At 42.0% G+C, this 20,643-nt stretch overlaps 1 protein-coding gene across 1 annotated transcript; it reads left to right on the forward strand.

Moving 5' to 3' along the window:
- The first annotated feature begins 13,819 nt into the window (after positions 1 to 13,819).
- Positions 13,820 to 15,297, forward strand: LOC145867030 (E3 ubiquitin/ISG15 ligase TRIM25-like). Its single transcript, XM_082971076.1, has 2 exons — positions 13,820 to 14,682; positions 15,116 to 15,297. Exons 1-2 carry the CDS (start codon positions 14,086 to 14,088, stop codon positions 15,287 to 15,289), a joined length of 771 nt encoding a protein of 256 aa, XP_082827202.1. The 5' UTR covers positions 13,820 to 14,085; the 3' UTR covers positions 15,290 to 15,297.
- The last annotated feature ends 5,346 nt before the right edge of the window (positions 15,298 to 20,643 follow it).

Here is a 20,643-nt window from a genome sequence, read left to right on the forward strand (position 1 = left end):
CCACCTCGGTTCACCTTAACTCCTGATGAGTACCAGTGTTATAGATACAAGAATGGCACCGAGAACTCATATGATTTTAATGGCTGAAAGTAATCGTTAATGTGACTGAATTAGGTTTGAAAGATGAATAGAAAATTCTTAACCTCACAACACCTATAACTGATGAAGGGTGGGCTAGTACCAGCAAAGGACGCATACGACAGAAATGACCACAAAGGGTGGTTAGGAACTTGCGCCCTGGGTTTATTGGTCCAACCAGACTCTTAATAGGATGGGCAATGACTTTCTACTGACATTTTACTATTTTAATTTTATTGTGTCCTGTTCTTTTTTCCCCTTTGCTTTTTTAAGTGAGTTGTATTGATCAAGCGCCAGCATTTAGTGTTCAGTTAGGACCTGGCTTTCACTAGAATGTTCTGATCCAGATTATGACTCCATCTGTGGATGACAACAGCAATCTGTAGCATGCAGGTATGATTTGAGCCACATCTAAAATGTTATACCTTTTCTATATCCATATAGAAACACTAGCTACGACCTGCCTTATTTAGCTAGCTCAATGTGAAATTCTGATTGAGTCATCAGAGGCCAGTTATAGGAGGCTAAAGAAGGCACAGGATGAGTTTTGACCAGGATGGGAGTAGCCCTGTCTAGATGGATGCTATTGGCATCCTCAGGGAAGTTCCAGATAAATACAAAGCAATGAATCAAATATGTGAAGGCTTTAACACTACATTGTTTTGGTGGTTGACAATAAATAGAAATGTGGATTGGATTAATGACATTTTTTTATAATCAACAGAGAGTCATGAATGAAAACGGGGATGCAGTAAAGAGGTTCTCTGACCAATTATCCACCACCCCCCTCATGACCTGGTAAAATAGACTGACTCTCGATATGTTACTGGCAAAAGAGGATGGTGTAGGTAGAATGATTAGGTTCATTGCTGTACGTACATTTCTGATAATATAGTTCATGTTTGGGAAATGGAAAAAGGTTGTAAGAACTGTATTATGGGCTGCTTTCACCTGTATGAGTGTGTTTGGGTTGTGTGGTTGTTGTTTGGTCCCGTGTGCGAGAGGTCTCATTTCCAGGGCTCTGGAGAGATCGATGACGGAGCAGATGGTGAGATACGGACCGATTCCAAGTTCAGACCAGTGCGATGACAAATACCTAACGCCGAGCCTGGTGGAGGATTCATTCAATTATGAGGAGCCCATGATAAGATGCGACCATCTTTAGAGTTTCCTGAATTAGTTTGATTTTGTGTGAAATTTCTGAATCCAATAAAAATAGATGTGTTATAATGTATGTGAAATATTTAGCCAATCGGGTGAATGTAATGAAAGGTTTGACTAAAAGATTTCACTCAGAAACCTTATAACCTGTTGAAATGTATTGGAAATACAGCTATAATAATGGGTTAAAAACTATATTCCAATACTGTGTGAGTAAGACACTGTTACCAGAATGAGCAGGGCAGAGTTGATAAGACGACCTTGGGAAAGGAACAGGAGAAGAAGCCTCCCTAAGTTAGGGAGAGTAACAACGGCCTGGGAACGGCTAGTGGGCAGGAGATTAGAAGACAGGTGGCAAGGTTGATAAGGAATGTATGTGTACTGTGGGAAAAATACAGCCGCCTAAAGCTGGGTTGAGTTCTTTACTGATGTGTGTGTAACAGAGATTTGTTAACTATACTCGCACTGCACTGACAGGTATGGCTGAGCAACTAGAGGCTACCACTAGAACCGCTAGACAAAATAGATTGGAGTTGGATATGATATTGGCTAATAATGGGGGGTGTATAAAACGTTTGGTGAACAATGCTGTACTTTTATCCCTAATAACACTAGCCCTGATGGTAGCATTACCAAAGCTCTACTGGGACTTGACAAGCTATCTGCTGAAATGAAGGGTGTAGCAGGGGTATATGAGGGGAATTGGCTGAACATCTTTTTTGGTAAGTACACATCTATGGTGGTTACTGGATTTCTGACCCAAGTGCTTGTGTTCTTATTATTGTTGTGTTGTGTTGCCTGCATAATCCCTTGCTTGAGAAAATATCTTACAGAAGTTGTCCGAGCAACCGGAATGATCCTTGGTTTGCTGTTGGGGAAGTGGTTGAATAAAGCTTATCCAAAATGTTCTCATATGTATTGAATGTAGTGGCAGGTGGATGTGAAGGTTTTAAGTACTGGGACAAAAAGTCTGTCCCATACATGTTAGGTGTAGCCACTGTCGCAAAATGGTCTTCTTTTTATGTATTTTTTTTTTAATAATATGTTCTGAATTTATCCCGTGTACTATTTGTCTTTCCTTATGTGAAGGTTTGAAGTTCCTGGGTGGCTGGTAGTCAACCTAGTACAGGTTAGGTGTAGCTGGAGGACTGAAGGTTTTTGTTATTGTTATTGCCTATTAATAAAAGTGTTTGTATTGTATTTTAGTGAGTGACACCCTAGCGGGTGTCAAAAGGGGGAATCCTACATTTCTCTGAAATGTCGTATTGTGGAATGTTCTTCGGGTGTGAAAAGGGGGATTGTTGGGTTTTATTTCACTTATTAGATGTGATGCATTACCATTTACAGTAGATGTAGACCTAAGTATGAACGGACTGTAATGCACTAAGAGGTTTATATTGTATTAACATAGATTGAGCAACATATAATAGACATGACTAACTGGAGGGTTGCTGGCTAGTAGGAGTGTAGGCTGAGTAGACTCGTGACACACACACACAATGCCTGGTTGTGGGGCCGCTCATGGACAGGTGTATGTGAGGAACTGATAGAGGGGAGAATGACTGTGGCACAAGAACAGGCACTGTCCTTGGGTGTCTGACTCTCGGGTACACACATGAAGATAAGCTAGAAGACAACTATGCTTGGCAACAAAGATGCGTCTAGAGGCTGGGACCAGCCTGCACGCCAACGATAGGATGAGTAAGTTTAAACCACGCTCATCCTCCTTCTGACAGGCCAGCAGTGAGCGGGAACTATCTCTGTCAGAGTATTTAATGAAGAACTTATGATGTCATTTTCAGTTCTCTGTTTGCCCTGCGAGGTGTTACAGTGAACCCGTATATACGAAGATTGCATTTACCATTTATTCTGCTTGACTAATTCTATTAATAAACAGCTGAAAATATATTCAGTAGCCTAGTGTTAAATTTTGTTCTGATACCAGAATTGAATTGACGCAGCCCTAACACTAGCTCATCATCCCCAACATGTAGGATACATTACCACTGGTCTGTATAGCTAGCTCATCATCCCCAACATGTAGGATAAATTACCACTGGTCTGTATAGCTAGCTTATCACCCCCAACATGTAGGATAAATTACCACTGGTCTGTATAGCTAGCTAATCACCCCAACATGTAGGATAAATTACCACTGGTCTGTATAGCTAGCTAATCACCCCAACATGTAGGATAAATTACCACTGGTCTGTATAGCTATCTCATCATCCCCAACATGTAGGATAAATTACCACTGGTCTGTATAGCTAGCTAATCACCCCCAACATGTAGGATACATTACCACTGGTCTGTATAGCTAGCCCTGTGATTTGTACATAGTTACAGGCGATATTTGGGTTCTATTCAAATTTAGAAAACCAGTTTTTGGAGCATCATATATTGGTAATTTATACTCTTTATACTCCCTTTCTCTATGTTTTAGCCGGGGTCCTACTTCTGATGTTAAGGTCGTCACGGGGGTGTCAGTACTGAACAAATCCATGTTTTATTCATTTCTTCTTTAGAGTTTTCTGTGGTTTATCTCTCTTGAGGTTTCTTGTCGCTTGTAGTGTTCACAGGACAAGTCTAACACTTACTTATACTCAGGCAGACCTACCCCGGAAATGTATTTTTCATTCTGCAGATGGTCACAAGCTCACTACACACATTATTCAAACAGTTCAAATTCAGGCCTCCCCCATTCACTACAACAATAACCAACTGTTCCCAAGATCACCACACATCAATTATCAGGCCATTACTATTTATTGCAAACATTTGCTTTACTGCTGCACTATCGTGTTACAAAAGCACACCCTAAATAGCATGAGGACATCTGGACAGGATGTCCTTGAAAGGGCATAAACATAAGACACATAAATAGATCATCAATCACTTTCTGACACATACCGTCTACTATATTCTCTCTAGCTTTTAAATAATTTATTTTCAATCTTTCTTACCATTATCTGGGTACTTGCATTTCAATGCGAGTTACGCCATCATTTTTCTGTGGGATTGTACCATGTTTATTCTGGTGATAACTGGATCGCTGGCTGTCTCATGGAGTGTGTGAGGGTGTCATGGCCGGGATGGCCTGAACTCAGAGCCTGATAGAATACCAAGGAAAACACCAGTAACTTACAGCAAATTTGACCCTCCATTTTCCCTGAAACAGAAGGTAATTAACCAGGACACTTTGTCCCCAGATATAACAGAAGATAATTGAACCCGGACACTTTGTCCCCAGATATAACAGAAGATAATTGAACCAGGACACTTTGTCCCCAGATATAACAGAAGATAATTGAACCAGGACACTTTGTCCCCAGATATAACAGAAGATAATTGAACCAGGACAATTTGTCCCCAGATAAAACAGATACTAAGGCTGGTTTCAGTCTGAACTGGTCTTTGACCAAATGTGTAGCAGCAGTTTGTAACTGTATAGTAGAATAGCTGTGTACATAATCCTAATACTATGGACTACATTTAAACACTTAAACATTATCTTATTTTAGGGTGTGGTCAGATAGACTAGTGGTTAGAGTGTTTGTTAAGCCGTCAAGGTAAAAATCTGTCTGTGCCCTTAATTTAAGCAAGGCACTTACACCTAATTTGCTCCAGGGGCGCAGTACTACTATGGCTGACCCTGTAAAACAACACATTTCACTGCATCTATCATACTACTATGGCTGACCCTGTAAAACAACACATTTCACTGCATCTATCATACTACTATGGCTGACCCTGTAAAACAACACATTTCACTGCATCTATCATACTACTATGGCTGACCCTGTAAAACAACACATTTCACTGCATCTATCATACTACTATGACTGACCCTGTAAAACAACACACCTATCATACTACTATGGCTGACCCTGTAAAACAACACATTTCACTGCATCTATCATACTACTATGGCTGACCCTGTAAAACAACACATTTCACTGCATCTATCATACTACTATGGCTGACCCTGTAAAACAACACATTTCACTGCATCTATCGTACTACTATGGCTGACCCTGTAAAACAACACATTTCACTGTATCTATCATACTACTATGGCTGACCCTGTAAAACAACACATTTCACTGCATCTATCGTACTACTATGGCTGACCCTGTAAAACAACACATTTCACTGCATCTATCGTACTACTATGGCTGACCCTGTAAAACAACACATTTCACTGCATCTATCGTACTACTATGGCTGCCCCTGTAAAACAACACATTTCACTGCATCTATCATACTACTATGGCTGACCCTGTAAAACAACACATTTCACTGCATCTATCATACTACTATGACTGACCCTGTAAAACAACACACCTATCATACTACTATGGCTGACCCTGTAAAACAACACATTTCACTGCATCTATCATACTACTATGGCTGACCCTGTAAAACAACACATTTCACTGCATCTATCATACTACTATGGCTGACCCTGTAAAACAACACATTTCACTGCATCTATCGTACTACTATGGCTGACCCTGTAAAACAACACATTTCACTGTATCTATCATACTACTATGGCTGACCCTGTAAAACAACACATTTCACTGCATCTATCATACTACTATGGCTGACCCTGTAAAACAACACATTTCACTGCATCTATCGTACTACTATGGCTGACCCTGTAAAACAACACATTTCTCTGCATCTATCATACTACTATGGCTGACCTGTAAAACAACACATTTCACTGCATCTATCCGCTGTCTGTGACAATAAAACATTTTAAAAGCAAGCTAACATAGAAAATGACAGCATAGATTTTTTTTTAAATAATGACAACAGTTAATTTAACAATGCTGGTTATAAATCTTGTTGACATACATCCAAGGACAGCTTGACTTGCATTACACTCTCACTGCAGAAAAATATTCTCATGAAATCACATTTCATTTCTAGTTAGAGAAAAGGATTCCTGTAAACACGGCCTGCTACAAGCAGGAAACAAGTTATGGACGAACCAGAAATGTCACATGTCTGTTTGACAGTAACCCTGGATGATGAATGTGTGAACTATCTTGTCATCTCTTTGGGTAACCACAATGGAACATTCTAGTCTTCCCTGTGGCTCAGTTCTTAGAGCATGGCGTTTGCAACGCCAGGGTTGTGGGTTCGATTCCCACGGGGGGCCAGTGCGAAAAATAAAAATAATAATAAATGTATGAAATGAAAATGTATGCATTCATTACTGTAGGTTGCTCTGGATAAGAGTGTCTACTAAAATGTAAATGTAAGGACATGAACTGGCAGAACAGGTTTCAGAAAAGTATGGAGTCATTGTTTTCAGGAAGGTGTACCCATGGCCAGTGGTGTAAAGTACTATAAAGTACTACATAAGTTGTTTTTTGGGGGGTATCTGTACTTTACTTTTGAATTTGTATTTTTGATAATTTTACATCACTACATTCCCAAAGAAAATAATGTACTTTTTAATCTATACATTTTACCTGACACCCAAAAGTACTCGTTACATTTTGAAAGCTTAGACAGGACAGGAAAATGGTCTAATTCACTTATCAAGACAACACATGGTCATCTCTACTGCCTCTGATCTGGCGGAGTCAGGAAACACAAATGCATCTTTTGTAAATTACGTCTTCGTTTTGGTATGTGCCCCCTATCCATACATTTTAAAAAACAAGATAATGGTGACACCTGATTTTCTTAATAGAAGGAATGAAACGATTTATACTTTTAATTTTACTTTTCATACTTAAGTATATATAGAACCAAATATTTGTAGACTTTTACTCAGGTATGACAATTGCGTACTTTTCCCACAACTGTCTATGATGATAGGAGAGACAGGAGGCAGACTAAGAGCAAGGGCAGCCACCTGAACTACTGCCCTAGAAATACAAGGAGCAGTCTACACAAACAGCCACCTGAACTACTGCCCTAGAAAAGACAAGGAGCAGTCTACACACACAGCCACCTGAACTACTGCCCTAGAAAAGACAAGGAGCAGTCTACACAAACAGCCACCTGAACTACTGCCCTAGAAAAGACAAGGAGCAGTCTACACACACAGCCACCTGAACTACTGCCCTAGAAAAGACAATGAGCAGTCTACACACACAGCCACCTGAACTACTGCCCTAGAAAAGACAAGGAGCAGTCTACACACACAGCCACCTGAACTACTCCCCTAGAAAAGACAAGGAGCAGTCTACACACACAGCCACCTGAACTACTGCCCTAGAAAAGACAATGAGCAGTCTACACACACAGCCACCTGAACTACTGCCCTAGAAAAGACAAGGAGCAGTCTACACAAACAGTGAATCTGAGAAAAATGGTTTCAAGTTTGTTTTTTAGTCCATGCATATCAACCATGACCACTGATCTGACCTATGACCCCTAAAACACAAAAGAAAAGTGTAATATCTAGAAATCTGAATGTGTTTATCCAGCTTTCTTGTTGTTTTTCTGTTTGATGGAACTAGTTGAGAGTTCTGTGTTATTTCTTATTTTATGTACCTTTATTTAACCAGGTAGGCCAGTTGAGAACAAGTTCTCATTTATAACTGCGACCTGGCCAAGATAAAGCAAAGCAGTGTGACACAAACAACACAGTTACACATGGGATAAATATCACGTCCTGACCAGTAAAAGGGGTTATTTGTTATTGTAGTTTGGTCAGGGCGTGGCAGGGGGGTGTTAGTTTTGTGTGTTTCGGGGTTTTGATGTATGTTCTATATTTTCTATTTCTATGTTTATTCTAGGTTTCTCTTTCTATGTTGTGTTTTTTTCAATGACCTCCAATTAGAGGCAGCTGGTGGTTGTCTCTAATTGGAGGCCATATTTAGTGTGTTCGTTTTCACTTGTGTTTGTGGGTGGTTGTTTCCGGTTTAGTCTGTGCACCTTACTGGACTGTTATCGTCGTTATTTTGTTTGAGTGTGTTTACCTTCAATAAATACGAAGATGAGCAATATACCCGCTGCATATTGGTCCGATGATTTTTCCTCTTCAGACGAAGAAGTTTATGACAATAAACAAATGTACAGTCAATAACGCAATAGAAAGGTCTATATACAGTGTGTGCAAATGTAGTAAGATTAGGGAGATAAGGCAATAAATAGGCCAGAATGGAGAAATAATTACAATTTAGCAATTAAACACTGGAGTGATAGATGTGCAGAAGATGAATGTGCAAGTAGAGATACTGGGGTGCAAAGGATAACAAAAATAACAAAATGGGGATGAGGTAGTTGGTTGGGCAATTTACAGATGGGCTATGTACAGGTGCAATGATCGGTAAGCTGCTCTGACAGCTGATGCTTAAAGTTAGTGAGGGAGATATGAGTCTCCAGCTTCAGTGATTTTTGCAGTTCGTTCCAGTCATTGGCAGCAGGGAACTGGAAGGAAAGGCGGCCAAAGGAGGAATTGGCTTTGGGGGTGATCAGTGAAATATACCTGCTGGAGCGCGTGCTACTGGTGGGTGCTGCTATTGTGACCAGTGAGCTGAGATAAGGCGTGGCTTTACCTAGCAAAGGCTTATAGATGACCTGGAGCCAGTGGGTTTGGCGACAAATATGAAGCGAGGGCCAGCCAACGAGAGCATACAGGTCGCAGTGATGGGTAGTATATGGGGCTTTGGTGACAAAACGGATGGCACTGTGATAGACTACATCCAATTTGCTGAGTAGAGTGTTGGAGGATATTTTGTAAATGACATCACCGAAGTCAAGGATCGGTAGGATAGTCAGTTCTACAAGGGTATGTTTGGCAGCATGAGTGAAGGATACTTTGTTGCAGAGTTGTATGGCATTGAAGGTCGTTTGGAGGGTTGTTAACACGGTGTCCAAAGAAGGGCCAGATGTATACAGAATGGTGTCGTCTGCGTAGAGGTGGATCAGAGAATCACCAGCAGCAAGAGCGACATCATTGATGTATATAGAGAAAAGAGTTGGCCCGAGAATTGAACCCTGTTGCACCCCCATAGAGACCGCCAGAGGTCCGGACAACAGGCCCTCCGATTTCACACACTGAACTCTATCTGAAAAGTAGTTGGTGAACCAGGCGAGGCAATCATTTGAGAAACCAAGGCTGTTAAGTCTGCTGATAAGAATGCGGTGATTGACAGAGTTGAAAGCCTTGGCCAGGTCGATGAAGACGGCTGCACAGTATTGTCTTTTATCGATGGCGGTTATGATATCGTTAAGGACCTTGAGCGTGGCTGAGGTGCACCCATGGTCAGCTCTGAAACCAGATTGCATAGCGGAGAAGTTACGGTGGGATTCGAGATGGTCGGTGATCTGTTTATTAACTTGGCTTTCGAAGACTTTAGAAAGGCAGGATAGGATGGATATAGGTCTTTAACAGTTTGGGTCTAGAGTGTCACCCCCTTTGAAGAGGGGGATGACCGCGGCATCTTTCCAATCTTTAGCGATCTCAGACGATACGAAAGAGAGGTTGGACAGACTAGTTATGTAGTTGTGTTTTCATGTTTTGAATGTTGTATTGTAGTAGGCCTAACCCTCACCAATTATTCTGGTGATGGAGAGAGACACCAGACAAGACACAGAGACAGCAACAGAAGAATAGGATATGATGGAGAGAGACACCAGACAAGACACAGAGACAGCAACAGAAGAATAGGATATGATGGAGAGAGACACCAGACAAGACATAGAGACAGCAACAGACGGCACAGAGAAAGTGATGGAGAGAGAAAGAGGAGGGGAGAGCACACAGCAGACTGTATCAGTAAGCTGCTATAGGGATTCTGATTACTGCATTGTGTGTGTGTGTGAGTGAGTGAGAGTGAGAGTGAGAGAGAGAGAGAGAGAGAGAGAGAGAGAGAGAGAGAGAGAGAGAGAGAGAGAGAGAGAGAGAGAGAGAGAGAGGGTGATTTGGTACTGTGGGATTCTTTAATCAGTTTGGCTCATTAGACAGGTCAGAGTCTATGTTTGAAGTGGTGGAGTGGGTTTTGGCAATACAATTTAGATGTATTCATGGATTTAGCTGTTGAAATTCCGTCCCAGACCCCCCTACTGGCTGTAGGCTAAGCCACCAATGTCTTCAAATCCTAGGGGAGAGAGGAGCTGCTACCCCTGGGGGGAGAGAGGAGCTGCTACCCCTGGGGAGAGAGGAGCTGCTACCCCTGGGGAGAGAGAAGCTGCTACCCCTGGGGAGAGAGGAGCTGCTACCCCTGGGGAGAGAGGAGCTGCTACCCCTGGAGAGAGAGGAGCTGCTACCCCTGGGGAGAGAGGAGCTGCTACCCCTGGGGAGAGAGAGGAGCTGCACATTGTAAGAGCTGTAAAGAGAGAGGGAGTGGAGAGAGAACAGGCAGAACCTGATATGTAAATGAGCAGAGCAAACGAAAGTAACTTTCAACGACCGAATGATCATTACAGACTCTGTTTCTATTGAGAGATAAAAGGTAAGACGACGATTGTCATGTGTATTAATATAGTTGATGGTATTGTTATGTGTATTAATATAGTTGATGATATTGTTATGTGTATTAATATAGTTGATGATATTGTTATGTGTATTCATATAGTTGATGATATTGTTATGTGTATTAATATAGTTAATGATATTGTTGTGTGTATTCATATAGTTGATGATATTGTTATGTGTATTCATATAGTTGATGATATTGTTATGTGTATTAATACAGTTAATGATATTGTTGTGTGTATTCATATAGTTGATGATATTGTTATGTGTATTAATATAGTTGATGGTATTGTTATGTGTATTCATATAGTTAATTATATTTTTGGTGGACAGTGTTATAATAGTCCTACTCTCCTTAAAATGTTTTGGATATAAATTAGATGCGTGGGGTGAATTCGTTCTGTGCCCATCTGTGTGCCCCAGGGTGATCGCTCCTACACTATCTACAATCTAAAAGGGTTCTTTGGCTGTCCCCATAGGAGAACCCTTTGTAGAACCCTTTTTTTGGTACTAGGTAGAACACTTTTGGGTTCCGTGAAGAACCCTTTCCACAGAGGGTTCTACATGGAAGCCAGAAGGGTTCTACCTGGAACCCAAAAGCGTTCTCCTATGGGGACGGCCGGAGGACCCGTTTGGAACCCTTTATTCTAAGAGTGTACTGTATCATAGGTCTATAGACTTGTCTTCTCAAAACAGGCTTAAAACACAACAAGCAACAAACAAACATGTTCTCTTTATAATCTACAGTTAACTCTTTTCACTCAGGAAGGTATGTTGTGTGAAAGAGAGACTAATAAATATTGTTCGAGAGACTAACAACAACTTACACTTCCTCAAAACAGTTTGTGTGTATTCATTAGTGCCCACCGTAGCAAAACGTTTGGCAACAGAAACCGTTTAGGTCACGTTGTACAGCGTTTAGAGTAAGCGGTTTATGTTTTATTTAACTGGCTGTGGAGTAAACTAATGAATACGACCCAGGTTGTCGCCTACGACTCGGCATGTTGATACCTGCCTCTTGCTGAAACCTGAACGTAGCCTGAGGGGTATACTATGATACAGGCTTGATATACTGGTTTTCTAAAGCTAGCCAGCTTCAGTTAGCTTCACATTCCAGCTCAGGCCTCACCCATCAGAATATACACAACAGAACAGAAAAAAATCACAATGAAGTTTCAAGGTGAGAATCCTGCCAGGGATTATTGTAAAGTGTGTAGATAAATTAAATGTAATGTTAGTATAGTGAATGACAGTAAAACACTCATAACAGTCTACTACTACTGAGACAGGTTGGTGTAATGTTAGTATAGTGAATGACAGTAAAACACTCCTAATAGTCTACTACTACTGAGACATGTTGGTGTAATGTTAGTATAGTGAATGACAGTAAAACACTCCTAACAGTCTACTACTACTGAGACAGGTTGGTGTAATGTTAGTATAGTGAATGACAGTAAAACACTCCTAACAGTCTACTACTACTGAGACAGGTTGGTGTCAGTTTAATCAGACAAAATGGAGCAGACTGGACGTGGTCAAGTCAAATTCAATATATCAATATTCATATATTATAGTTCTACATTTAACATTTCATATGATAATGTAATTGTATCATAGTTCCACTATAGTGCAGTGATCCTCTACATTTCATATGATAATGTAATTGTATCATAGTTCCTCTATAATGTAGTGATCCTCTACATTTCATGTGATAATGTAATTGTATCATAGTTCCACTATAGTGCAGTGATCCTCTACATTTCATATGATAATGTAATTGTATCATAGTTCCTCTATAGTGCAGTGATCCTCTACATTTCATATGATAATGTAATTGTATCATAGTTCCTCTATAGTGCAGTGATCCTCGCTATATGAGCCACTTCACAATTCCAACCAAGTGACCCAATTGGTGCCAATGGCGCGATGCGTAGGTTGTTGGCCTTTTACATGTGCGACCTGGGTTCACTTCCCTGCCCAGCTGTTTGCTACATTGGTGTCAAAAGTGGTATGGTGTCTGTGAGAACATCAGAATGGACCGGATGTGTGAGGGGTCTGAGTAGTCGAAGCACGGGACTAATTAACATATTGATACTGGGTTAACACTATTTATACTGATACTGGGTTAACACTATTGATACTGATACACTATTGATATTGATACTGGGTTAACACTATTGATACTGATACTGGGTTAAACCTATTGATACTGATACTGGGTTAACACTATTAATACTGATACTGGGTTAACCCTATTGATATTGATACTGGGTTAACACTATTGATACTGATACTGGGTTAACCCTATTGATACTGATACTGGGTTAACCCTATTGATATTGATACTGGGTTAACCCTATTAATACTGATACTGGGTTAACCCTATTGATACTGATACTGGGTTAACACTATTCATACTGATACTGGGTTAACACTATTCATACTGATACTGGGTTAACCCTATTGATACTGATACTGGGTTAACCCTATTGATACTGATACTGGGTTAACCCTATTTATACTGATACTGGGTTAACACTATTTATACTGATACTGGGTTAACCCTATTTATACTGATTCTGGGTTAACCCTGTTTATACTGATACTGGGTTAACCCTATTAATACTGATACTGGGTTAACCCTATTTATACTGATATTGGGTTAACCCTATTTATACTGATACTGGGTTAACCCTATTGATACTGATACTGGGTTAACACTATTTATACTGATACTGGGTTAACACTATTAATACTGATACTGGATTAACCCTATTGATACTGATACTGGGTTAACCCTATTTATACTGATACTGGGTTAACCCTATTGATACTGATACTGGGTTAACCTTATTGATACTGATACTGGGTTAACACTATTTATACTGATACTGGGTAAACACTATTGATACTGATACTGGGTTAACACTATTTATACTGATACTGGATTAACCCTATTTATACTGATACTGGGTTAACACTATTAATACTGATACTGGGTTAACCCTATTGATACTAATACTGGGTTAACACTATTAATACTGATACTGGGTTAACCCTATTGATACTGATACTGGGTTAACACTATTGATACTGATACTGGGTTAACCCTATTGATACTGATACTGGGTTAACACTATTGATACTGATACTGGGTTAACACTATTTATATGTTAAGGGCTCTAACATTGGAACAAAACTATTTGTCTCCCTCTTGATGTTGCTTGCAGTTCCTCTCTCTCTTCCTGCATTCCTCTAACCCCTCCCTCCCTCCCTCTAACCCCACCCCTCTGGCAGAACCAGGAAGTCCATCCCCCTTCACAAACTCTCTTCTGAGGAAACGAAACTGATCTGAGTCTCTGTGTCGTCTGTCTGTGTGAGAGTGAACAACCGTCTAAATGGCTCAACAGGGAGTTCTGCTGCACCAGGACCAGTTCTGTTGTTCTGTCTGTCTGGATCTACTGAAGGAACCAGTCACCATCCCCTGTGGACACAGTTACTGTAGGAGCTGTATTGAGGGCTGCTTGGATCAGGATGTTCTGAAAGGGGTCTATAGCTGTCCTCAGTGCAGACAGACCTTCAGTCCGAGGCCTACGCTGAGTAAAAATAACATGTTGGCTGAGGTGGTGGAGAAACTGAAGAAGACAGGACTCCAGGCTGCTCCCCCTCCTGCTCTGTGCTATGCTGGACCTAGAGATGTGGCGTGTGATGTCTGTACTGGGACCAGAAAGCAGAAAGCCCTCATGTCCTGTCTGGCGTGTCTGGCCTCTTACTGTGAGACTCACCTCCAACCTCACTACGAATCTCCAGCTTTCAAGAAGCACAAGATGGTCAAAGCCACCGCACAACTACAGGAGAAGATCTGCTCTCATCATGACAAACTGCTGGAGGTTTACTGTCGTACCGATCAGCAGTGTATCTGTCTGCTGTGTGTGATGGATGAACATAAAGGCCATGATACAGTGTCAGCTGCAGCAGAGAGGACTGAGAAACAGGTAAGACCAGAACAACTTGTTGGTGACTGTCTGATAAACAAAGAATTAAAGATACAGTAGGAACTGAGGCTGTTTGAATATGAGATCATTCAAATGAAATGAATCCTCAGCAGAACAAATATGAACACAAACCTTGAGTATATAGATATGTTAACCCAGATTCTCCAGATGTATCACCATTTTATAATGTCAAACACTATTATCATTCTGAATGGCCTTTTATGAGTCCAAAGTTCAGTCTCAACCTGTTGATACATGTAGTCCTACCATAAAAACTATAGTCATTCACATAGCAACAAATAAATATCATTTAGTAAATGGACCATCCATTTTTTTAGACCTTCCTCTCTATGGGCCCTATGTCACATTACTATACTATTGATCTACTGGACTAATAAAGCTTGATAGCTCATTGAAGAGTGATTCTCCACAGAGGCGGCTGGGGATGAGTCAGCAGAAGGTCCAGCAGAGATTCCAGGAGAGAGAGAAGGAGCTGAAGGAGCTCCAACAGGCTGTGGAGTCTCTCAAGGTGAGTATTGTTGACCAGAGGAGACACACCATTTCACCTGTCTCCTCCAGTCAGAGAGAGAGAGAGAGAGAGAGGTAGAGGGGCCCCTATCCAATCCCACTGACCCCACAGTTGGGAACAGGTTGTCACTGCTGAGGCAGTGAAGAAAGTAGAGGAGGATGGGTCAAGGCTGAGGGATCCTGAGAGGATCCCTGTGAGTAGTAGATCTGTGACAGCACAGAGGGACGGGCCAACGAGGGATATATGCTTCAGTAAGGTTGGCTTCTTAGTGTTCATAGCAAATGGTTATCAACTGTACCGCAGAAATGGAATGTAAATCACAGAAAAAAAATATGTTTTGGTGGCAGCTGCAGAGAAGTATTTGGTCATACTAGATTTGACTTCAGAAGAGTTCCAGGGTGTGTTGAGTGGTGGTGTCCCGTCCTCCCAGGTCGTTGGCCTGGTGCAGGAGCAGATAGGGTCAAAGTAGTGGAATGGGGTAGTGGGTTTTAATGAGTGTAGGGTTAGTTGGCCTGGTGCAGGAGCAGATGGGGTCAAAGTAGTGGAATGGGGGTAGTGGGTTTTAATGAGTGTAGGGTTAGTTGGCATGGTGCAGGAGCAGATAGGGTCAAAGTAGTGGAATGGGGTAGTGGGTTTTAATGAGTGTAGGGTTAGTTGGCCTGGTGCAGGAGCAGATAGGGTCAAAGTAGTGGAATGGGGTAGTGGGTTTTAATGAGTGTAGGGTTAGTTGGCCTGGTGCAGGAGCAGATAGGGTCAAAGTAGTGGAATGGGGTAGTGGGTTTTAATGAGTGTAGGGTTAGTTGGCCTGGTGCAGGAGCAGATAGGGTCAAAGTAGTGGAATGGGGGTAGTGGGTTTTAATGAGTGTAGGGTTAGTTGGCCTGGTGCAGGAGCAGATAGGGTCAAAGTAGTGGAATGGGGTAGTGGGTTTTAATGAGTGTAGGGTTAGTTGGCCTGGTGCAGGAGCAGATAGGGTCAAAGTAGTGGAATGGGGTAGTGGGTTTTAATGAGTGTAGGGTTAGTTGGCCTGGTGCAGGAGCAGATAGGGTCAAAGTAGTGGAATGGGGTAGTGGGTTTTAATGAGTGTAGGGTTAGTTGGCCTGGTGCAGGAGCAGATAGGGTCAAAGTAGTGGAATGGGGTAGTGGGTTTTAATGAGTGTAGGGTTAGTTGGCCTGGTGCAGGAGCAGATAGGGTCAAAGTAGTGGAATGGGGTAGTGGGGTTTTAATGAGTGTAGGGTTAGTTGGCCTGGTGCAGGAGCAGATAGGGTCAAAGTAGTGGAATGGGGTAGTGGGTTTTAATGAGTGTAGGGTTAGTTGGCCTGGTGCAGGAGCAGATAGGGTCAAAGTAGTGGAATGGGGGTAGTGGGTTTTAATGAGTGTAGGGTTAGTTGGCCTGGTGCAGGAGCAGATAGGGTCAAAGTAGTGGAATGGGGTAGTGGGTTTTAATGAGTGTAGGGTTAGTTGGCCTGGTGCAGGAGCAGATAGGGTCAAAGTAGTGGAATGGGGTAGTGGGTTTTAATGAGTGTAGGGTTAGTTGGCCTGGTGCAGGAGCAGATAGGGTCAAAGTAGTGGAATGGGGGTAGTGGGTTTTAATGAGTGTAGGGTTAGTTGGCCTGGTGCAGGAGCAGATAGGGTCAAAGTAGTGGAATGGGGTAGTGGGTTTTAATGAGTGTAGGGTTAGTTGGCCTGGTGCAGGAGCAGATAGGGTCAAAGTAGTGGAATGGGGTAGTGGGTTTTAATGAGTGTAGGGTTAGTTGGCCTGGTGCAGGAGCAGATAGGGTCAAAGTATTGGAATGGGGGTAGTGGGTTTTAATGAGTGTAGGGTTAGTTGGCCTGGTGCAGGAGCAGATAGGGTCAAAGTAGTGGAATGGGGGTAGTGGGTTTTAATGAGTGTAGGGTTAGTTGGCCTGATGTTGTCATTAGCTTATTGGGTTGAAAGGCTGTGAGGTTGAGCATCCCACTGCTACTGTTCTAGATGACTGTTGGGAATATACTAGTAGACAAGGCAGTGGTTTTGGTTGGACAGTTGGAAAGCTTGCTGATGAGAGTAGTTTCAGGGAGTTGGAGGTTGGCCCTTTCTGTGGTGATAGGGGATGTTCCTCCATGGTTACTCCCAGATCCTGTTGTTGATCTAACCTTGGTAGACAAAAGGAAAGATTGGGTCAGAAGTCAGTGATAAAGGGAAACTGGTTGACAATTACATTGGTAGAAGTTGTTATGCTTTTTTACCTCTTTTCACAGATGGATCCAAGGGCCCAGATAGTGGGCCCACAGGAGCAGGTGTTTACCTTCCTGAATGTGATGTGCAGATATGTAGAAGACTAACAGATGAACTGTCAGTGAACTCAGTTGAACTGTTGGTGATAATAGTTGTCCTCCAGTGGGTGGAGGACGTACAGCCTGTTAGAATTATAGTATCCTCAGATTCTCTGTCTGTATTGAATAGTTTATCATCTGGTAAATCTATTAGGAGTGACCTACTATTGGAGGTATTAATGTTATTATGGAGAATTGAGAGAATGGGTCTAGTAGTGAGATTCTGCTGGGTCCCAGCACATTCAGGTGTGGAATGGAATGAAATTGTAGACTAATTAGCTAAAATAACTTTAAAACAAGATATAATATATATTAATGTTCCACTGGGTAGAGGTGAGGACAAATGTGAGATCAGAGACATTTTGATAGATGTGTGGCAGAAGAGATGGGACTCTGAGCACAAGGGACGGCATTTATATGCCCTCCAAAGAAAGGTCGGTGGACCAAGGTTCAAAGGTCAGATTAGGAAGGAAGAGGTGGTGTTTCCTCGATTGTGTTTAGGACATTGTACATTGAACTGGTCCTTCCATCTGGTTGGCAGCATGTGAATGGTTTGTGTCTGGAGGGTATTGTCAATGAAACGGTGGAGCATGTGTTGTTATATTGTTGTAAGGATGTTGAAGAGAGGGAAAGATTGAAGTGTAGGGTCATTGAGGTTGGATGGGGTTGGATGGGGGGTTGGAAGGGATTTGGGGGATGGGGGAGGGTCTATTAGAAGTTAGTAGGGATCTTTTTTATTTTCTCAGAAGTACTGAGTTAGGTAGGAGGATTTAGAAATGGTGTAAACCGTGATTGAACACACCCCAGCACAGTAGGAGGCGCCACGCTCCTTTAACGTTGGTTTGAGGACCGCCATTATACCATAGAAGAAGAAGAAGTTGGTAACGTGAGGTTTTGTCGTTCGTAAAAAGTGCAGCTATTCTTTTGCCTATTTTCCAAATGTATTTTGTCATGGTGGGAGGGTTTGTTTATCGGTTTCCGCTGTTTATCGGTTAGAGTTGAGGAGGGAGTAGGGTAGTTTGATGTCCTCAACCGAGTGGAGAAGAAACGCTGTCTCTTCAGGTGCGTTGTGGAGAATGGTGTGGAGGAATTATTGATCCTGGTCGGTGAACAGGTGGGAGAGGAACATATACACTCTGTATCCAGAATGAACAAGGCGGTGGTTGTGGTAATGTAAAAGGTGAGTCTTGTTACCCGGCTAGTTACCAGTATGATTTATGTGAGGGGTTGTGTTGGTGCTGATTTCGACAAGAGTAGTGGTGTCTAATCTGCCTCCGTTTATTACCAGCGAACAGATCCGTAAAGAGTTGGTTCGTTTTGCTAAATGTGGAAGTGTTTTTCTGAACGAAATTCAAGGTTAAACAGGGGAGGGGTGGTACACAGGGTTTGTTAGCACAGAGGAGCCCAGTGATATAATATTATATATATAATATTACTATATGTCCCAGCTGTTTGCTGTGGTTTTGAAGTAATTCTCTTCCAGCCCGCGTTAACCTTGTAGGTTTACCTCAGGTAACTGATTATTAACTAACCTTATTTTATTTGTTTCTAAATGGCTGCTGGGTAATATGATAATCGTTGAAATCTGTTGGTTCGTAGACATCAAATAGAGAGAATGCTGCGCAGGTTCACTGAGTTGTAAACCAAATGGATAGGTGGAGATCATTGATTTGTAGCTCTGACTCAGTTGCTACCTCAGATTATGAGCCTATCAAGTGTGGTGAATGAGGTATGTAGTTCCCACAGAAGACCACAGGGAGGAGCAAGAGAGATATAAACCCATACAGTTTATCTCTTTAAATACCCTGAACCTAACAATCAATCTAATGTATTTATAAAGACCTTTTTACATCAGCAGATGTCACAAAGTGCTGTACAGAAACTCTAACCCTACGTATAACCTGTTTTATCCTGAACCCTAATTCTAGGGTAGGGTTGCCTAGAACCCCTTTAGAAACTATTATAGTAATAATATTATGTTAGTAAATACCATTATAGTACTAAATAGGTTCTATTGTTATTTTTTTAATAAAACCTATGTATAGTACTTAGCATTTAACTGTTTTTTTGTTTGTTATTTTATTATATTTATTATTTAGAGGAGTCTGTCTAATTAATGAAAAGTTAAGTTATTGCCAGACTTTTTAATGAAACCTTTATTTAACTAGGCAGGTCAGTTAAGAACAAATTCTATTTACAATGACGGCCTCCTGGGGACCAGTGGGTTAACTGCCTTGTTCAGCGGCAGAACAACAGATTTTTACCTTGTCAACTCTGAGGTCGTCCCATTGTTTCCGAAAGGGGAAAGTTTTTACCAATTGTTGGTAGTTAAAACGTAAACCAGTTATTATTATAATACAGTTTTTATGGCTTGGTCCTAAGAACAGGTTTTAGTGGTAAATTAAAAAGGGAGACAGTTTTTGGTGCCATTTATGGAAAACTGAATTGGGTTTGTGGCTGGATCAGCAGCTCTTCATCATGCGGCCGGAGAGACTCAATACAACAGGGGTCTCTGATTTCTATGCTGCAGTACTGAGGGCCTGGCAGCTGCTGAGACCCACACGAGAGGAGGGGGGGGTGGTGGTGGTGCCTGGGCCGTGGGGATGGGAGTAACCACTGATCACTGGGTTTGGTGGACCTGGAGAGCAGGGTGGCAGCGTTCTGACTCAAAGCAGCACAGAGGCTACTGTACCGTACGGACGTGGGCTTAGCGGGAGGGAAGGGGCATCAGTGACAGGGGGTTGTGTATTAACTAACTGCTCTCTCTCTCTGTCTCTCTCTCTCTGTCTGTCTCTCTCTCTCTGTCTCTCTCTCTCTCTCTGTCTCTCTCTCTCTCTCTGTCTCTCTCTCTCTCTCTGTCTCTCTCTCTCTCTCTCTCTGTCTGTCTCTCTCTCTCTGTCTCTCTCTCTCTGTCTCTCTCTCTCTGTCTCTCTCTCTCTGTTTCTCTCTCTGTCTCTCTCTCTCTGTGTCTCTCTCTGTCTCTCTCTCTCTGTGTCTCTCTCTCTCTCTGTCTCTCTGTCTCTCTCTCTCTCTCTCTGTCCCTCTCTCTCTCTCTCTCTCTGTCCCTCTCTCTCTCTCTCTCTCTCTCACTCTGTCCCTCTCTCTCTCTCTCTCTCT

The sequence above is a fragment of the Salmo salar genome, unplaced genomic scaffold, assembly GCF_965601325.2.
Source record: "Salmo salar unplaced genomic scaffold, fSalSal1 ptg000152l, whole genome shotgun sequence".
Taxonomy (NCBI): Eukaryota; Metazoa; Chordata; class Actinopteri; order Salmoniformes; family Salmonidae; genus Salmo; species Salmo salar.